The 20,712-nt window shown below is 36.5% G+C and overlaps 2 protein-coding genes across 2 annotated transcripts in view; one reads left to right on the forward strand and one right to left on the reverse strand.

Annotated features, from left to right (window-relative positions):
- Positions 1-20,712, forward strand: part of LOC140137545 (patatin-like phospholipase domain-containing protein 7) — a 76,416-nt gene that overhangs the window by 29,950 nt on the left and 25,754 nt on the right. The window contains 4 exon segments of the mRNA XM_072159256.1: positions 199-344; positions 3,762-3,872; positions 5,978-6,041; positions 7,270-7,384. Coding sequence (XP_072015357.1) covers positions 199-344; positions 3,762-3,872; positions 5,978-6,041; positions 7,270-7,384 — 436 coding nt within the window.
- Positions 8,981-11,587, reverse strand: LOC140138231 (tripartite motif-containing protein 3-like). The gene has a single exon (XM_072160145.1). The coding sequence runs from the start codon at positions 11,585-11,587 to the stop codon at positions 8,981-8,983; it is 2,607 nt and encodes an 868-aa protein (XP_072016246.1).

A 20,712-nucleotide genomic window follows, 5' to 3' on the forward strand; every position in this document is an offset into this window, starting at 1 on the left:
AGATATGACCTTGTGAAAAATTAAAAGTTTCTGTTTGAGCTCAGTTTATTTATGTATAGTGCTTGCAGAGAACTTTAAGTGGCATTCACTACAAGCAGTGAATATAATAATTGGAATCATAGACATGTTGGTATAAACACTGATTACATAAAATGTGTAACAATTGATGTTTCCAAATTTGTCTTCATTTTATAACAGAGATACAGAATTAGCCAAACTCCCATCAGGAATGCTGTCATTAATCAAGCGTAAATTTCCCACCGTTGTGACTCGCTTGATTGAAATTTTAGGTCAGCGATTACTTGGACAAGTGCAGGAAAAAGCTGGGGCCAGTGCCTTATCAGGTATGTACTGCTTACATAAATCAACGTACTGTCAAAATGTTTAATAACGGTTGGATTTGTTTGATAAATGTTTGTGTCAAAATTGCCTTTATTCACAAAGGTCATTACCAAATAACAAGTGTTTATGGAGTAAGTCAAGTCACCACAGTACTAACACTTCTAACACTTTATGATTAAATTTTTGCACTTGCCAACATGTGCACCCTGTTTTTGGTGTAAAAGAAAGGGATAATGCCAGGGTCACATGATGGTACTTGCCTTGGTTTGAGAATGAGGTACCAATGTTTAATACAGGGGTGTGAGAGTTCAGCCTTTAAGCTGATTTCAGCTTCTTCTTTTTTTTCCAAAATGTATATGTTTTCTTTTATTTTCAGCCCATATTTGGTATTTTTACCCAGATTTCTTACACCTTTTTTCAGCTTTTTTTAGTAATTTTGCCTCTCACACCCCTGTTAATAGCATAATTCAATTATCCAATCAGAACACCACTTCTGTGTTTAAGCAATTTGCAAAAAAAGTGCCACAAAGTTCTCTGACAACTATGGTAATTTGTACCCTAACTGCAGTGCAATCTTAAAACCAAATCTCTTGAATTCTGACCCTCAGGCTTAAAATAAAAAAGTTCACTTGCCCAAAAATCTGAAAAAACAGGGTCACTTTTTTTTTAAATGTCAAATTTGTATATTTTGGTTTAGAATTTCAAAATATTTGTTTTATTTATGTTTAACTGCGGTATAAACAAATTCTGACTCGATTTCTGCATTTGCGTTTCATATAAACCTTGTGACTATGTTGCAAATGATGATCTGAGTATCTAAGGCATTGAATGAAAGATAACACCACCATGACATAAAGAAAGTGTCCTATACCTACAACACATGCGCTGAGGTCATCACGCACGCTTCAATTACAAACACACTGTGCAGCTAATATAGGAAAACTGACAATAAGTTGCAGCATTACGCATCGTGTCGCAGTTTGCAGAAATTTAAAAAAAACACCTTAAATCGACTGACCGATTTAGATGTTGGCACCTACATGTAGAGGGCAAGTCAACTATATTTTTTCTAAGCCTAATCTTCTAGCTCATTTGCATCCTTTACCTGAATCCAACCCAAACCTTAATCTAATACTACAGGCTTGTGATTTGACCCTCTTTCCAAGTCATGTTGTGGTTTTACGCCAAAAGTATTCATTCGGTTTTTTAACAACAATGTTTGTGTCACTCTAACCCATTGATCTGCATACCCATGGCTCTTTGGGATTTTAACAGAAAGAGTTTCAGAAAGTAAGTATATTTGTCTGCATCTACTTGGGCTATTCCATTTAAAATCCACACTACCCGTGTGGAAGATTTTGCTAAAGTCTGCCACAGAGGGAGTATCAATTTGTAATAGACAGTGTTCGAATTAAGGAAAAATAAATGGTTGTCCCATGGACAACCAGATTACAATGGTTGTCCGTCTCAAGTTTTTGGTTGTCTGTAGGCCTACAACGGTGACAAAGGCTACAGATTTATGGTTGTCCGGTGGATAACCGAATCAGTATTCTTGGTTGTCCGGCGACTTTTTTAGTTGTCACGGGCGAACAGACAACCAAAATTTCGAACGCTGGTAATAGAATAGACAATTGGCTAACTTCCATTTGAAATAGGCACTCCAGTTGTGGTAGCTATAGGTAAAGCCATAATACAGGGGGAAGTATGGGGTTCAAAATGATTATCTTTGACTAAATTTCATTTGAAAAACTTACTCCCCCTGTGGAAGATATTTCCAAAATCTTCTACAGAGGTAGTGTGGATTTCAACTGGAATAACCCAATTTGTATTCTTGCCCAATTGGATTAGATGTTTTTGTATATTTCAGTTGATGTGTGGATATATTATTTAGTACTTATTTGTAAAAAAAAAAGTTGTTAGACAATCCTGACTTGTTAGTGTTTGTGTATTTCTTGTGTAAATTGGCAATGTGGAAAAGAAACAATTGGATATTCTTATGCCTGATCACAATATGTACAATTATTTATATATATGAATATGCACTTGAATGCTGTGGTATTAAATTATATCCATGTCCCTTCTAGTGAAATTGACATTTTTGTTTGCTCTAAATGAATTAACGACTGCATGAAGGAGGAGCAAGTGTGTTATGATTATAGTCTAATTGCCATTTTCTTTCAAATTCAAGCATTTGTTCTTGATCAGGGGGTTAAGATCACTTATTCATTACCTCATTAATAAACGCGATGCGTGCTATCCAATTACATTTAGTTATTTGTGAAAACGCGAACGCAAATCGAGGTCATTAATATCTCACAATTGACCGCAAAATGCGTAATTGTTCCAATGTCGCACACAACTGACCGGCGTTTGCTTGTTGTTGTGCCGTGCGTTGAACAAACTGCACACGCGCTGGCTGCCATATTTGGATTGCGCGCTACCATACTTACACAGATTGTGATACGCACTTTTGTTATTGGTCGTCCTGTTTTAGCCTGATCGATTTTTGGAAAGGAAAGATGTAAAAATCATCTATTTTTATTAACTTTTGAGCAAAATTTTGTGTTATTTTGTAAGGTGAAGAGATTAGAGTGACGGTTATGAATGAGGTTAATAACTTTGCATCAGTAATATGTTGGGCATTGTGAAAAATCTAAACATTTTGCTTTGGACCTCGGAATATTCCTCGGTTCCAAAGGCAAAATGTTTAGATTTTTCACAATGCCCTCCAAATAACCGATGTGTAGTTATTAACCTCTAACTGAAAGATGAAAGTTCAGATTCTGTGATTCATTTTCTGGGTGCAGGGTGTGCTTATTTTGCAGGGTGGGCATACCCGCAAATAAACTTCTCACTCAGACAAACTGGCATTATAATAAAGGAGAGAAAAAATCAGAACCTTTCGGATTCAAACCAGCACACACATTTCAAAAAGTACTTTCCAAAGTACCTGCCAGTTTTGCCAGAAACTATGTGTGTCTGCCAATCCCCCCCAGTTCATGCGTGTATTTTGGGGAGGGGGCTTTGGAGGCACCATCCCCCCCAAGGTAAAAGCAGGGGGGTGGCCAAAACGAAGGGGTGGCGGACGAAGAAGGGGCGGCAAACGAAGGGGCGGCGGAAGAAGAAGGGGCGGCAAAAAGAATTAGTAAAGAAAAAAGGGGCGGAAAAATTTGAAAAGTATAAAAAATTTGTACCATACATCAAAATGTGTTGCTTTTAGGGTGCTAGCGTTTTAAAATCCTTTTTTTTTTTTTTTTTTTCTCTACACTTTTCAAACGACCAAAAAAAAAATTAGGTCAACCTTTTCGGGCTGTTGAGGAAGTGGTGGCAAAATTGAATTTTCTTCAGCCCCCGGGTAGGAGCGACCACGGCACGCCACTGCAGTTAGTGATATCTTTGTTCTCTCGCTTCTTGCACAGATTTGCACGCTACAACAGAGAATTTGTCTACAGTAGCTGTAATACCAATATCAGATGATGTGCCTCTAGATAGATTTTGTTTGGAACTAACTCATGCATTAGGTGGTATAGGTAAGTAAAATAGCTTGGAATCATGAACTTTGTAAGGATGTGCTTATGGAAATTAAATTCTTGAAATGTTGCGATAAAAGAGAAAAATTGGAATTTTTAAAGAAAGGAAGGTATTTCAGCATAAAAGGAGCAAGCAAATGGTTTTTAAAGGGGATAATACCCCTATAATCTCAGCCGGGATAATACCCCTGTAATCTCTGCCGTAGTGTGTTTCCTCAGATGAGCCCCATAAATGCTGAATGCTGCACCTGCAGGGTTCTGTTTTTACCGACAAAAACCTGTTTTGGCAGATTTTTCCTGGTTTAAACCTGCAAAAACAGGAAAAAACTTGTCAAATATTAAAAAGTAACACAGAAAGCACATCAAACAGTAACACACAACCTTTAATTAATCATTCTACATATTTTTGTCTCGTCAAGTCCTTGAAATGAAAATGTTTTAAATTTGATATGATGTACATATATTTCAGTTCAGCACACTAAAGTTATTTTTTTATTATTTCTTCTGTGGTCGGAGCTGTGTGTATCGTGTACATGAGCGTAATTTGTACTGCATTTGTACTTGAGCATAAACACACAGGCAATAAACAATCACGCTGATTGGCTGACCAACAGTCTTAGAAACAAGACGGTTTACACATTGGTCATCGGCGTGTATAAGGGGAGGAGACCTCGCCACTTCTATGCGATCGCCGATCATCAGTACGTACCCCCGACCACAGAAGAAATAAAGTATTAACTTTAGTGAGCAATGTAAATCCATGCTTTTGATTTGTTAATAGGTTACATATATTTACAAAATCTGACCTTATTACACCCAGGAAATTATTTTTGTGACTTAAGGGCTGGGGTATGAACGTTTGGACAGTATTTATTTTGGGACATCAGAGTACATCAGACATATCGAATTGCATTCTGAATACGAAGAATGTCATTCTGGTATCAAATAATTTTGATTTTTTGAAATTAGCAGTTTAATACACATTTTATGGCAAATCATTAAAATTGATATTTTTGATATTTAACAGTACTTGAAGTAAACTTTATAAATCTGATGATTTATACTTAAAGTGTATGTAGGTGGGATGAAAAGCCGACGATCAATTGAAAATTTTGACCTTTATATTGAAGATATGGATTTTTTTCCCCAAAACACAAAAAAAAATTAGGTCTTTTTGGGAAAAAAATCCATATCTTCAATATGAAAGGTCAAAATTTTCAATTGACCGTCGGCTTTTCCTCCCTGCTACATGCACTTTAAGAATATATCATTAGATTTATATAATTTACTTCGAGGACTGTTATATATCAAAAAATATCAAATTTTATAATTTGTCATAAAATTTGTATTATATTGTGATTTTCAAAAATGAAAATTATTTGATATCAGAAAGACATGCTTCGTATTCAGAATGCAATCGATAGGTCCGAGGTGCTCTCATGTCCCACAAAAATACTGTCGAAACGCATAAAAACGCTGATTTTAGATCCCTTAATAACTGTTTAGATGAAAAAAGTGAATTATTTATCACTCTTTTATTTTTTGCCAACAAAACTGACAAAAAATGTATTCGCTAAGTGGAAAAAATTTTGATTAAAACCTAATTTTTTCCACCTACGGTAAGCACTTGCAAACCTGACCGTTATGTCAGTGCAAAAACATCTTTAGTGACATCTTGGGCGACATTGAGTTATTAATGGATTATGAAAATATAGATAAGTACACACATGTTAAGCTATTTTACAAGTCTTTAGAGGCAAACCAATACATTTTAATTTATTCAAATGTTAAAAAACAATAGATAAACACAAAAATGCTGCTTCTGCATTTAATCACTAAAGAGTCACTGACTCATACATAACACTGACACACCCCTGTGTGTATTCACCGCCAACCGAGGACAGTGTGTATTGCTATCTAACTGCGGACGTGTATACGTATCATGTTTTCATCGCCTAATGGTGGACTAAGTCTGCAGCTTAGAGTGAAAAATCTTGTGTGTGTCCTTGTTTGCAACAAAATGTATGGGTATTACATGCATGTGGTGTGTGTTTGGGCATTGCATGTCTGTGATATAAATGATTGTGTTGTATTGTTTATTTCAGGTTCAGTATTAAGGTTAACCAGTGAACATATCATGCAAACATTAGGTGGATCAGCACTGGATAGGTAAGAAAAATAAGATCAATTGTAAGGGGAAATATGATATTAAGTGCAGGCATAATGACTTCAAACAAACAAAAAAAGACACAGGCCTCAGAATTTCAACTAAACTCATAAAAGTTGTCACTCAGCTCGATATATGTGTCGCTTCGAGTTCGGTAGTGACATCAAAATGTGTGTCTGTATTGCCACTATATTCGGTGTACTATGATTTGATTCCAAGAATGGTATGCACATTTCAAAGCTAGGCAACCTAAAACACACAGTGATGTCACTACCAAACTCCAAAGCGACAGAAGATATATAATGTGTTTGCATCAGATCCTTTTTTGTAGAGAATTTCTGAATTTTATGCTTTCTAGAAATGTTCAAGTCTGCATCTTTTTCCATTCAAAAGGATGCCATGATAACAATATTGAGACAAATATGGCATCAACATGTGTAGAACTTAATTTGGATTGTTTTTGTTATTTCAATTTGAAAACTTGAAACAAAGTATGCAGTAACTCTTATTAATGTGTTGATTTTATAACAGAAGCACAAAACCAATGTTGATATAATGTGAAACAATCTGATCCAATCAGACGGAAGTTGGTAATAATGAAATTGAGATACCTGTAGGCAAAAATAAGGAGCAAAAAACCAATAAAAACGTTTGAAAATGGATCTATAAAAAGTTCATAACTTTGCAACCAAGTATGAGCAAGTAATGGTAATAACTCAATTTTCAAAATGTTCTACTTTGGTTTGAGTGGATCAGATCATGTTACATACTTTAAAGCTATTGAATTTCGCTGGTACTTAATTTTGCTAATAGGGATCCGCCATCTTGTGCGTACTGTCGTTCCGCATGTCATGCGTTACACATTACGCCCCGATTACGCGGAAGTCGCAGCGCATGACGCACCTCTTCAGTCAAGCATCAACACGGTGATCTTAGCAACAAGGCACTCCGTACCCACAAGATGGCGGTGTTGACGTCACAATGACTACCTCTATGGCAATGACCATCAATTTTGTGGGTATTTAATTTCACGAAATCCAGCAATTAATGTGTACAATTCAATGTAAAACTGTCAAATTGCCGGGTATTTAAGCGAATTTAAGGCTTCTAGCAAAATTAAATCCCTAGCAAACTTAAGTGGTTTTACAGTATATAATATACTCTAACATAAGCTTGTATGAAATAAGCTCCTAAAAGGTTGGTTGATACATGTACATTTACCTTTTTCAGTTTACATGAGTATCGGTTAACCAGCTGGCTAGGTCAACAGGAAGATTTAAATCGCATTGTATTATACCAAGCAGATAAGAGAATGACAATGTGGACACAGAGATGTATACGACAGGTAAGACCTATTACTTAAGTTACGTATTTGGTTCTCCCCATCACCACGTCACCAAATTTTATTTATTTAATATTTCTTTAACCTGGTTAGCTCTTTCAGTACGTTTTATGTTCAAATGTCAGGTTATATAAAGGGTATACAACATTTTAGTATCATTCAAAAAACATTTTTGAAAATTTGATGCAAAATAAGTTATGGCAAAGTATTTTGCAAAAATGTTTGCCCAAAATTATTTTGTGTTAACACTGTACTGTTTTTTCATATAAAAAGTTTTAAAATGTTTTTATGAACTTTACATAACCCAGCAATTAAATGTTATTAAAACATTTTGTCCAAAACCAAAATGCATTTATAACATGTTTATAACTTTTTAAAAACATTTTTGTGTTTTTGGATATCTGTTGACTAACCTTCAAGGGGCACTGAATTATCAAATGTCCAAACTCAATTTTATAAAACAAAATTTACAAACAGAAGCAATGCAATATGCATGATAATTATTACTTTATATGTTTATACACTACAGTATTTACAATGTACATCATAATGAGCCATTGAAATTGACAAAGATATTAAGATTAAAGTACACAAAGTTTCAAGCCATTTCAAATCAAAATCTGAAAAGTTGAGAAACAATTTAAAATCACTGTACCTTTTGAGCAAAAATGCAGCTTATTTAGCCAATGTCAACATGGGGTCATCAGGTAAAATATTTTCCTAACATTGAGCTAACACCTCCGCTATTTGGCACTTCACAATATCGACAGCCTGGTACGCAAATTCCCTAAGTCATTTTTTGCAATTTTGAGAACAACGTACAAAATATGATTCAAGCATGCATTTAAACATATTTATTCAACAATCTTTGCACAAGAACAAACGATAATGATACTAACAAATCGAATAGTCCGAAATAATTAGGGTGATTACGTAACTAATGCATGCTTGAACAACATTTTGCTCTTTGTTCTCAAAATTACAAAAAATGACATAGGCAATTAGCATAGCAGGCTGATGATATGACACTTTCGATTTGAAAAAAATCAACGTAAACATCAATCTCTGACACAAGGCATGCCCATACTTGATTGTGTTTTTCATACAGATTTGTGTCCAGGCTAAATAGTTACATTTATGTTAGTTTTGAAGACCCAGAATCAGGGTCATCCATTAACAAATGACAACTGTCTTCGGAAAACTTTAATTTGAAAAGGTCTATTGCATTTGTAAAAATGATATTACATAGGCATTTGTAAAAATGATATTATATTGGCCTAGTAACATTCAATAAGAAGATAAAACCAAGTTCACTGATCAGAATTACAGTTGGCAAAGGACAGCCTTGTCATGCAATAAGAAAAAAAAACCCATATAAAGTAATACTTAAATAGTTAAGTATATTTAAGTAGAAGTATTCTATCTTTCATACAATGTCCAATGTTGTCTTTATCAGATTGCTTTCATGTTTTCCATTTCAGTAGCACATCTATGCTTGTACCAAAAATACACAAATCTGAATTTTGATGAATTCTTAAGGAGATTTGGTTCAGCAAATCACTGAATGTGTGTTTAACTTGATGTATTGCACACAATTTGTTAGTCAAGTCTTTTAAATGGACTTCCCTTGATATGCTCCCCATTAATGGTTACAGTTAATCGGCAGTTATTATAATATTCAAACCAATATGTACCATCTTTGCCATCATGCACACCACCAATGCAAGCACTCCCGCAATCTAATGCTTTTACCTTTGTACCACCAGTCTTCATAGGATATCCACTAGAATCTACAGTTTGTACAATAGCTTTTCTAAAATTGCTGTTTGGTATTGATTCTGTTTGAATTGTACAAAGTTTTGGGTCAGCTTTTAAAAAATCATAGAAAGGGCTTTCCCTTATTGGTTTACCATTAATGTTGACATGAATTGCACCAAAGATAGGAAAATACTCAAACTCATATGTACCATCATTATTATCTTGTACAATTAGCTCAAAGTTCAACTGTCTGATGCCTACCCTTGCTCCCCCTGTAGTAATATTCCTACCAAGGTAATCTACTGTTTGTATAGTGGCTTTATACAGATTACCGATGTTTAGTCCCTCCACATCTCGCTTGTCCTGTTGCAATTGTATGGTACATTGAGATGGGTCAGGTTCAATGTGATCATAAAAAGGGCTTTCTTTCATACGCTCTCCGTTAATAGTTACAGTTACTTCACAGCCAGAATCATAATCAAACCAGTATGTTCCATCATTGGCATCATGCACCTCAATTTTGGGTACACAATACTTGTATGCAGCTTTAACGTCAGTGCCATTGGTCTTTATAAGTTGTCCACTGGAAGCTACAGTTTGTACAGTAGCTGTTCTAATTCTCTTTGACATTTGTTTTGAGTTAATTGTGCAAAGTTTTGGGTCAATTTCTGACAAATCATAGAATGGACTCTTTGCTATTGTTTTACCATTCACTTTGACATGAATAGCCCCAAAAGAGGGATAGTACTCAAACTTGTATGTTCCGTCATTATTATCTTGTACATCAAGAGGGAGCTTGAGTTGTGAAGCATCTATCCTTGCTCCTCCGCTAGTAATAAGCTTACCATCGTAGGTAATGGTCTGCAAAGTGGCTTTATACATTGGACCAATGTTTAGCCCTTTTATGTCTTGCTTTTCCTGTTGCAATTGAATTGTACACTGAGAAGGGTCAATTTCCTTTGGAACATTAAAAGGACTTCCTTTCATGGACTTTCCATTTATCCTCACATACATGACATCACCAAGTAACGACGAATATGTAAGAGTGTATCTGCCATTTTTGTTGTCCTTAATTGGAAGCGAATTCCACAGTTGTGATGCAACAATGCTTGCTCCACCAGTAGTCATAAATTGTCCATTGGTATCTATGCTTTGAATCGTTGCTTTGTAGTAACCAACTGTACTGAGAGATTTTCCGAGCACGATTCTGCTATGAGCAGGATCAACTTCAGAAAGATTTGGGGATGATGTAAGAAAGTAAATGCTTGAAAGAATGAAGAATCCTAGCATGGCACCAATAATCAGTTTCCAGTACCCTTTTCTCAAATACCGAGACTTGGGTCCAAGATACAGGCTCCAAATGTGAAGCAAAAACACCTGAAAAAGTTGCATCAAAGCGAAGTGCAACGGGGTGAAAGTTATATCTGTTTGGAGTGATTCTGTTTCAGGCAGTTGCATTTTTTCCAGCTCTGTCAGCCGATTCATTATTTGCTTGTGAGAGGATAGTAGCTGTGTTGGCAGACTCATATCACAGGCTGTGGTAGCAAACTCACAAGCGCTAGTCATCTGGGCAGAGAGAGAGTCAATTGATTCTATTTTCTTGTTCATGTGTTGCATTTCAGCATCATACATTTCTTGCAGTTCTTTGTGGGCTTCACTGCATCGAGTATGCATCTTGTCGTAGAGATTCTGTTCCGACTTTTGCAGATCTTTCTTCTTCTTGGTGAAGTTTTTTGTTAGAGATTCTTTCAGCGCCTCGACCGCTGCTCGCTTTTTGATTAGTTCTTGATTTCTCTCTTGCGACTGTGCACATGATTGTTGGATGTTTTTGATGATGTCAGAGGCAATAACTGCTAGCTCAGCTAATTTATGTCCGCGGTGATCAACATGTCCACACATATCACATATCGGAACCTTGCACTTATCTTCAGAACAGAACATGGTCAACTTTTTCTCAGGATGTTTTTGGCAGTATGCAGCTTGCATCTTTGGGTTGTACTTTTTCTCTCTGAGCTCCTCCATCGTTGACAGTTTGTGGTCTCGTAAAGGGCGCATTGTCTGGTGATTCTGGTGACATGCATGGCACAAGAAATATCCGCAGTTGTGGCAAAAGCTTACAGCTATAGTTCCTTCCTTATCACAACTACCACATAAAACTGACGATTTGAAGGAATCCTTGTACGCCATCAAATTCTCTACGATAAAATTAGCTGGAAGGTTATCAACCTCTCCCTTGGGTGTTTGTACTTTATTACGACACAGCGGACATTCAAATATTGGTTGTTTCTTGGCGTGTTTATGTAAACATGACTTACAGAAAGAATGCAAACATGGCAGGAATTTTGCCTTATGTTCCTCACCGTCATACAACTCAGCACAAATAGAGCAGGTTAAAAACTCCTCCTTAAAATCTTCTTGCCCCTTTGGAGGAGGCGCTGTTGCGGCCATATTGATTTTGTTGTGTAAAAGTGTTCAATCGGTAGACGCAAGCGAGAAAGACAATATTAACAGTATGGTGGCTGACGTGGCAAATTGAGTTGTGAGTAGCTGATATTAAGGCTTTTATTAACAGTATTGCTAAAAACTTTTGGGCAATTGATAGAGCAGCCCAATATTATTCCAGGATAAAGCTGCTGCCATGCGCTATAAAGAATTACTAATGATTTGTTTTGAAGAAATGCAAGGATCCAATGTAATATTTTTAAGCATGTTGATAATTGTGGACATACTTAGGCAATGGAAACAAATTAGTTCGATCTTTCGATCGACCATCGATGCTTGGTCGATCCTCATTATTTATGAAATCAATTAATTTACTATTGTTAATTGTGATAAAATAGTAATTTGGACCTGTAGGAATATTTACCAATATAAATTTAGCATTAATTTTGATTAATTAGTTGTTAGTTCATTAATAACCAGCATTGAAGCAGCATCGACGGTCGGTCCAAAGATCGAACATATTTGTTTCTGGTGCCTTAATATGTCATTTTTGTGGTGTTTATAGTTTTGCCCTTTTTATGGTTATTTTCAGCTTGTGTTTAATTTCAGATTGTTTATTAAGTCCCCAGGGAGCTAAGAATAAGGTAGCCCAAATGGAGCGTAATAATAAGCCATGGCAACTGCAGTACACACCCCTGGGAGTGTACTTTGCTCCTATCCAAGTATTTGGCTTGTATTGGAGCAAAGTACACTCACAGGGGAAATAACACAAGCCGAAATTAACCACAAAAACGGCTGAAGTAATGTGCTTGAAACTATCCTGTGTGCATGTCAGGCAGTTTATCTAAAAATCTTATCAATATTTTCATATTAATAACATTATCAAATTCCACTATGACCTTTATATTTAAAATGATAATACATGTATACAGCGGTTTAACCAGGATTTAAAAAAACTGCCCATTCACAGATGCTGAGGTCGTTCCGGCCTGGGATTTAGCTGCCAGTGAGTGAGCGAGCTAGCTAGTGAATACATGGTGCATGCAGGATACTTGTATACGCATATCACAACAGATGATTCAAGTAATACATGTATTTGCATGTAAGGATAGGATTTAATGTATCACCAAAGTGTACACCCCAATCAAAAGCATTAGAAAATGTACACTAGGCACACATGTTTTTTAAAATACAATGTGATATGTACCATATTCTCTCTAATTGTCATCCTGGTGGCATTGCATATTCCAAAAGGAGAGTGTTAAGGTTATGAACTATTTCAAACTGTTGCGATTTGGTAGTTCACAGCATCTTGCGAATGGTAGTGAGCTTTGGCAAAAACTGCATTGCTCATTTCATAGCAAGCGTGTAAAGGAATTCAAATATCACAGATATACTTTTGTAGGTCCTGTGGTTCTTGAGTTATGTTGTAAAGAGGGCTAAAACAACAACACTTTTGTAAAACGTACATAACTCAATAACAGCAAATAAATTAAGCAAGTTTGCAAAGTATAGTATTTATAGAATGAACTTTTGCAAAACATCAAAGTGTTATTTGTCAATAATATATTGATCTAGATAATGAAAATCACTTTTTTGGTTGCTCCGACCAACAACACCTCGTCTACCCTTAATGAAAAGACATTTGTTCAATTATAATTTCCATTAAAAATCATCCTCTCTACTATTGTCTGGGCATGTGATGCTCACATGCACAAAAAGTCTATGTTGTACAGTACTGTTTGCATTAGCAACATTTTTTTTCACTGGGTTATTTTATGATATTTTTGGGAAATGATTGCTGTTGTGACATTTGGGGAGATCTGCCTTAGTGCTGGGGGAGCATTTATTAGAGGAGGGTGTTAATTAGAGAGTGTAGAGTATGTCATTCAAGAAGATGAATATTTGGCCAAAAAAAAATGGTGTGGTGCCCTCACGACCGACCCTAAATCCTGAAAAATCAGGGTCACAGTTATTTTTTTTGTTTTTTTATGACGATTTTGACAGATATGTTCAAAAATCGATGTTTTTCACTTCAAATTGATATTTTATTGAAATACTAGTCTTAAATTGATCATCTACCAAATATCCAGTAGTCAAAATTAACAAATGTCCCTAATGGAAGAAGCATTATTTAATATTTAGTAGGGATGTTTAAAAACTGATGATTTAAAAAAAAAAAAAAAAAGATAATCGACCGACTGACCCAACTTTTCCATTTTTACCACTTGAGGGCAACATAACAATATATATTTTTTGGCATTAGCTTGCCTTTCACTTGACGCTTTCTTAACTTAACACATTTTTAACTTGATGTACTCAAACATGTCATTTTGCACAATTTGTTATTTGAGTCTTTCAAATGGACTTCCCTTGATATGCTCCCCATTAATAGTTACAGTTACATCGCAGTCAGGATTATAGTAAAACCAGTATGTACCATCTTTGTTATCATTCATAGTTTTGATATCCCCACAATCTGATCCCGTCACCTCAGTACCACCAGTCTTCATAGGATATCCACTAGAATCTACAGTTTGTACAATAGCTTTTTGATAATAGCGTTTTGATATTGATTCTGGTCGTATTGTACAAAGCTTTGGGTCAACTACCCCTGTTGGTATATTATTGAAAGGACCTCCCCTTATTGGTTTACCATTAATGTTGACATGAATTGCACCAAAGGAAGGATAGTACTCAAACTCATACATGCCATCATTATTATCTTGTACAATTAGCTCAAAGTTTAACTGTCTAACATCTACCCTTGCTCCTCCTGAAGTGATACTCCTACCAAGATAGTCTACTGTTTGTACAGAGGCTTTATACAGATTACCGATGTTTAGTCCTTCCACATATCGCTTGCCCTGATGCAGTCGAATTGTACATTGAGAAGGGTCAATCTCCTTTGGAATATTAAAAGGGCTTCCTTTCATGGGCTTTCCATTTATCCTCACATACAGGGCATCACCAAATAATGATGAATAAGTAAAAGAGTATCTGCCATTTTTGTTGTCCTTAATTGGAAGCGAATTCAACAGTTGTGATGCAACAACGCTTGCTCCACCAGTATTCATAAATTGTCCATTGGTATCTACACTTTTAATTGTTGCTTTGTAGTAACCAAATGTACCAAGAGGTTTCCCGAGCGTGATTCTGCTATGAGCAGGATCAACTACCGCAAGATTTGGGGATGATGTGGAAAAGTAAATTCTTGCAAGAATGAGAAATACTAGCATGGCAGCAATGATCTTTTTCCAGCACCAGTTACTCCAATACTGATATTGCGGTCTAAGAATTAGCTTCCAAACGTAAAGCAAAAACACCTGAAAAAGTTGAATCGAAGTTGAGTGCAACAAGGTAAAAGTTATATTTGTTTGGAGTGATTCTGTTTCAGGCAGCTGCATTTTTTCCAGCTCTGTCAGTCGATTAATTATTTGCCTGTGAGAGGATAGTAGCTGTGTTGGTAGACTCATATCACAGGCATTGGTAGCAAACTCACAAGCGCTAGTCATCTGGGAGGAGAGAGAGTCAATAGATTCTATTTGCTTGTTCATGTTTTGCATTTCCGTATAGTACATTTCTTGCAAATCTTTCTTCTTCTTGTTGAAGTTTTTTGTTACAGATTCTTTCAGTGCCTCAACAGCTGCTCGCTTTTTTATTAGTTCTCGATTTCTCTCTTGCGACCGTGCACATGATTGCTGAATAATGTTGATGATATCAGAGGCAATCACTGCCAGCTCAACTATGTTATGTCCATGGTGATCATCATGTCCACACATATCACATATCGGAAACTTGCACTTATCTTCAGAACAGAACATTGTCAACTTTTTCTCAGGATGTTTTTGGCAGTATACAGCTTGCGTTTTGGGGTTGTATTTGTTCTCTCTAAGCTTCTCCATCGTTGACAGTTTGTGGTCACTTAGAGGGCACATTTTCTGCTGGTGATTCTGGACGCATGCATGACACAAGAAACATCCGCAGTTGTGGCAAAAGCTTACCGCTATAGTCCCTTCTTCATCACAACTACCACAAGAAACTGATGATTTGAAGGAATCTTTGTACGCCATCAAATTCTCTATGATAAAATTAGCTGGAAGGTTATCAACCTCTCCCTCGGGTGTTTGTACTTCATTACGACACAGTGGACAGTCAAATTTCAGTTGTTTCTTGGCGTGTTTATGTAAACATGACTTACAGAAAGAATGCAAACATGGCAAAAATTTTGCCTTATGTTCCTCACCGTCATACAACTCAGCACAGATAGAACAGGTTAAGAACTCCTCTTTGAAATCTTCTTGCCACTTTGGAGGAGATGCTGTAGCGGCCATTTTGATTTTGTCACGCAAAAGTGGTCAATCAGGAACAAGCGAGACAGACGATATTAGGTGTACAATGGCTGACGTTCCAAATATAATTGGGAGTACCTAATACAATGTTAGCAAAGTACTGTGGTTGACGTGGCAAATTTAGTTGTGAGTAAATGATATTAAAATGGCAGATGGCTTTAATGTTATCATAAAATATTAATTACCTTTACATTACAGTATTGCTAAAAACTTTTGGGCAATTTAGATAGAGCAGTCCGATATTCCTGCATAAGGGTACTGCCATGAGCTGTAAAGAATCGCTAATGGTATGTTCTGAAGAAAAGTGCAACGATCCAATGTAATATTTTCATGCATGTTATTAATCATTGTGGACATACTTTATAACAGGACATTTTTGTGATGTTTTTATATTTGTCCTTTTTGTGGTTAATTTCAGCTTGTGTTGAATTAATTTCAGATTGTTTATTAAACCCCTGGGGAATTTTAAATGAAAGGTAGCCCAAATGGAGCTAATAATAAGCTTTGGCAACAGTACACACCCCTGGGAATGTATTTTGCTTCAATCCAAGTACAATGTGCAAGAAACTATCCCATTTGCATGTCATGTATTTTATCTAAAAATGTAATTAATATTTTCATATTAATGACATTATCAAGTTGCACTATGATATGTCCTTTATATTAATTAATTGTAGTACATGTATACAGTGGTTTAGCCAGGATACATGTACAAAAAGTGCCCATTCACAGACCTGGTGGCCATTCCGACCTGGGATTTAATCTGCCATTGAGTGCAGACGTGGCGCTAATTTGTGCCATGTGGTCATAGGTGCATTCAGCGCACAAAATTACCATTTAGATGTTGCTAAAGGGTCATTTGAACCCTTTATTTCTATTGTCCTGGATCCATAGTTTCACAAAATTTCAAATTTTCAACCCCTTGTTTGAAAACCTAGCGCTACCCCTAATTGAGTGTGCAACCATGTGGTGAATTACAACAAACAAAATTTTGCAATATAAAAATGGTGACTATTCATCATGATGCAAGTTTGTGATATTACATCAGATTTTTTTATTAATAAACATTTAGAGGTTTTAAGTTGCTGATTTTACAGAAATGTAAACTTTTTAAAGAAAGTTCTACTATAAATTTATCTCATCAGAGATTTTTATCTGGTGGGCTGGAAACAAACCAAAAGTTTGATGACATCCTAAATGAAAGTCATTTTGTTGGGGGAGAGGAGGGCCAAAAAAGTCCAATAACATTTGCAAAAACTAGTTAGAATCATCATCATCATCATCAGCCGTATTCAGCCCACTGCAGGGCGAAAGCCTCCCCAAGTTGACACCAAAGTTTCCTGTCATTTGCTTTTGCCACCTGATCCCTATGAAACTGGATATCTCATCCCTCCATCTGACTTTCTGTCTGCCTTGGTGTCTTGAGCCCAGCCAAGGCCTCCATTCTGTGACATTCTTTGTCCATCTATTATCGGTTGATCTTGCAAGATGGCCAGCCCAATGCCACTTCTTCATCTTTATTGTGTGGATTATGTCTGTAACTTCTGTTTGGCTCCTGATCCATGCCACTGTTTTCCTATCCATTTTGCTGAAGCCCAGCATGCATCTTTCCATGCTATGCTGTGCAGTTTTCAATTTTGCTCCATCCTCTTAGTAAGTGACCATGTTTCAGCTCCGTGAGGTCATGGCTGGTAGTACACATTGGTTGAAAACCTTTCGTTTCAGACAAGTTGGCATGTTGCTTCTCATGATGTCGTTGAGTTTACCAAATGCACACCAACCAGCCCTAGTCCTCCTTTTTACTTCATCATGTGATTGTGAGTCATGTTGATTAGTTGTCCGAAGTACACATATTGGTCCACCTTTTCTATTTCTGTGTTCCCTATGACCAGCTGTTCTGTGGCGAACTGGTTGAACATGACTTTCGTCTTTTTCATGTTTATCTTTAGTCCCACTTGGTTGCTTCTCTGGTCATTGATCATTTCTCTTAGATCTTTAGCATCGTCTCGTCTGTTATTATGATTATGTCATCTGCGAAGCGAAGGTGACTTAGGTTGTCTCTGTTTATGCTGATGCCCTTACTTTCCCAATCCAGGTGACGTATAATTTCTTGAAGTGCCGCATTGAATCAATCCTAATCCTGACCCTAACCCTAATTTTGTGTAAAATTACATATGAAGGAATAACCCAAAGTTGATCTTTTGGGTTGAACTTTTCACACTTGGGTTTCAGGGAGGGCAGGTAGCACACCGACATTGCCTGGTTAATAATTACATGATACAGCAGAGACACTGAAATGAATACCCGGAATCGATACACGTGAATGTGCTATGCGATTTGATATTCAGGCGATAAATCTTTGGATACGGGGTAGAAAATGATGAATATCTCCGTAATTTATTTAGTCTAAAGAAACCAGATTTTGTTCCTTGCACTTGAATATATGTGTTCAACGGATATGATAGTCGTTAGCTTGCGTCTTGAGAAAGAACCATTGCGTCTTGAACTCAAAAACTGACAAAAATATTCTGATTTTATATGTGCCGAACTATAGCGCATCGTAGGCTAGCTGCACTCACTCGTGCAAGCAGTCAAAAAGAGAGGTCAATTACCAGGCTATTGTCAGTAGACTTAGTCCGATGTCCCTCGGCTCATTATGCGTCTCAAAGGTCGGAACAAAATGGCCATGCGTGGCTGTGGATTCAACCTACCATGGCGATTTCTGCCATGAAGATATCGGGCGATGACACTGTGGGTAGCAACGCACTGAATGGTCTATTGTTCTATTGTGTCCGATTTGAGCGCTGACATATTGGATTGTATGAGGGGCAGTCAGTATGTTTTAAGAGTTGACTCGTGACGTCATATGTGGATTGTTTTCATGACATTTCTCAATGATTACATAAACACTGTACCTTTGTCTTTCAAACAACACATGTAAAAATTATATCATACACATGATTACGTAACAGCATTAGCATAAAATCAATATACTAGGGACACTGCCAAATCACGCAAAAAGCGGGCCTTTTAAATTACAGAAAAAACATGTGTTTACAATGTCCGAAAACAGCAAAAGTACAAGGTGCATATGGCTAGTTTTGGGCAGGAATAAACACTAGGTCCTCCGTTTGCATTTGGTAAAATATGAGACTTGCCATTAAACTTTGGTGGAAATGGGACGTCTGGAAACTTCAACAACTTTAGGGCTTGAATGGAAGCAAAATTATTCTGCAAAAATGGCGAAAATGAAAAAGCAGTTATTACAAATGACATTAATTATCTCCAAAATGAAACAGACTAAAATATAATGACTGGTCACGTGTGAGAGCTGGTACTCAGTGCGATGATAACTGGTGCAAATGAAACAACAATCTGCGCATGCGCAGGTGGGATGACCGATACAACATGGTGGAAATGCACTGAAAATTGCTAAATTCCATGTAAATAGGGCCTAAAATATTACAAAATGCTATGAAAATTGTAATTTAAATATTCATATGAATTTTTATGGATGATCTCAACCTGAAATGAACAGAAAAGTTTTAAAATAAATTTCTCATTCAAACGATGGCCTCTCTCTTTGTACCACTACTTTTTGTATAAATGTAACAATGGTACAATAACAGTTATATTTTAATCACGGATTCAAATATTTTCTAGGGAGACTCCCGTTTAAATGTTTGGAGATTAGTCAACAGAACTGGCAACAAATTTTTAATTTCCACGTTTGCTATTTTTGACAATATCAAGATTTTTGGCCCCCACATATATGTGGGGCTTATGTTATCATCCAGATGGTTGTTTGCCTGTTCCTTGTTTGTTTCTTTGTTTGTTTGTCGAGGCGGAAGCAAATTCATTAATCCACTCTCCAGCTTAAACGCTATCACCGATCAACTTCAAACTTGGTACGGAGGTAGGGTATGGTGGCCTCATGTGCTGTATACTTTTGTGTCGCATTATTTGCATATTTATGAATATTAATGAGCTCATTAGCATATTTTACCTACATTGTCGTTAATCCACTCTGCAGCTTAAATGCAACCACCGATTAACTTCAAACTTGCTACGGTGATAGTCTATGGTGGCCTCACGTGCTGTATACTTTTGTGTCATGTTATTTGCATATTTATGAATATTAATGAGCTTAGGCCAAAAAAAAAAAATTGTTTGCTTGCTTGCCCTCGAATGGATTTTAAAAATTGGGTCGGTCGGTCGGGAAAAGTTTTTTTTTTTTTTTTTTTTTTCCGTTTCCCAGAAACAGACATGGCGAATACCGAATCGGCGAATGCAATTAATGGTTCAAGCATTTCCGTAGCAGCAACATCACGCCATGGTCCAGCATCTGTGCTCGCCACTTGCACCTTAAATAATTGTAGCTCTTCTACATGTAGGCCTACGTTTAATGAAGTGTACAATTCTCCTACATGTAGTGTTTTCTGCTTTTCAAAACTATCATATTAATCAGCGTGTTCGGTCCCTTGCTTCACCTGTACAGCTAGCGCTACTCGTGTTGTATATTGTGTCCGCCATGTTGAAAGTGAAATCATATTTATACCGAGCGATTTGTGCTCTTAATAAAAGTAGCCTCAACAAACATGTTGAAAAAAATAGTGCAATGTTACTTCCTAGTCGATACGAACAAATATCATGAATCTAAATATTTATAAACAAGAAATGAATATCTGGTACAACTGTTTTCAAATTTTATCTACTTTTACCATATTTTAACATCTGGTATATTGTATCCATTCTTGCACGATATGCACGGTTATATTT

Source organism: Amphiura filiformis, chromosome 17, assembly GCF_039555335.1.
Source record: "Amphiura filiformis chromosome 17, Afil_fr2py, whole genome shotgun sequence".
Taxonomy (NCBI): Eukaryota; Metazoa; Echinodermata; class Ophiuroidea; order Amphilepidida; family Amphiuridae; genus Amphiura; species Amphiura filiformis.

What these genes read in the sequence shown, in the direction of transcription:
- LOC140138231 (XM_072160145.1), bottom strand. Translation starts at nt 11,587, where the DNA reads ATGGCCGCAACAGCGCCTCCTCCAAAGGGGCAAGAAGATTTTAAGGAG.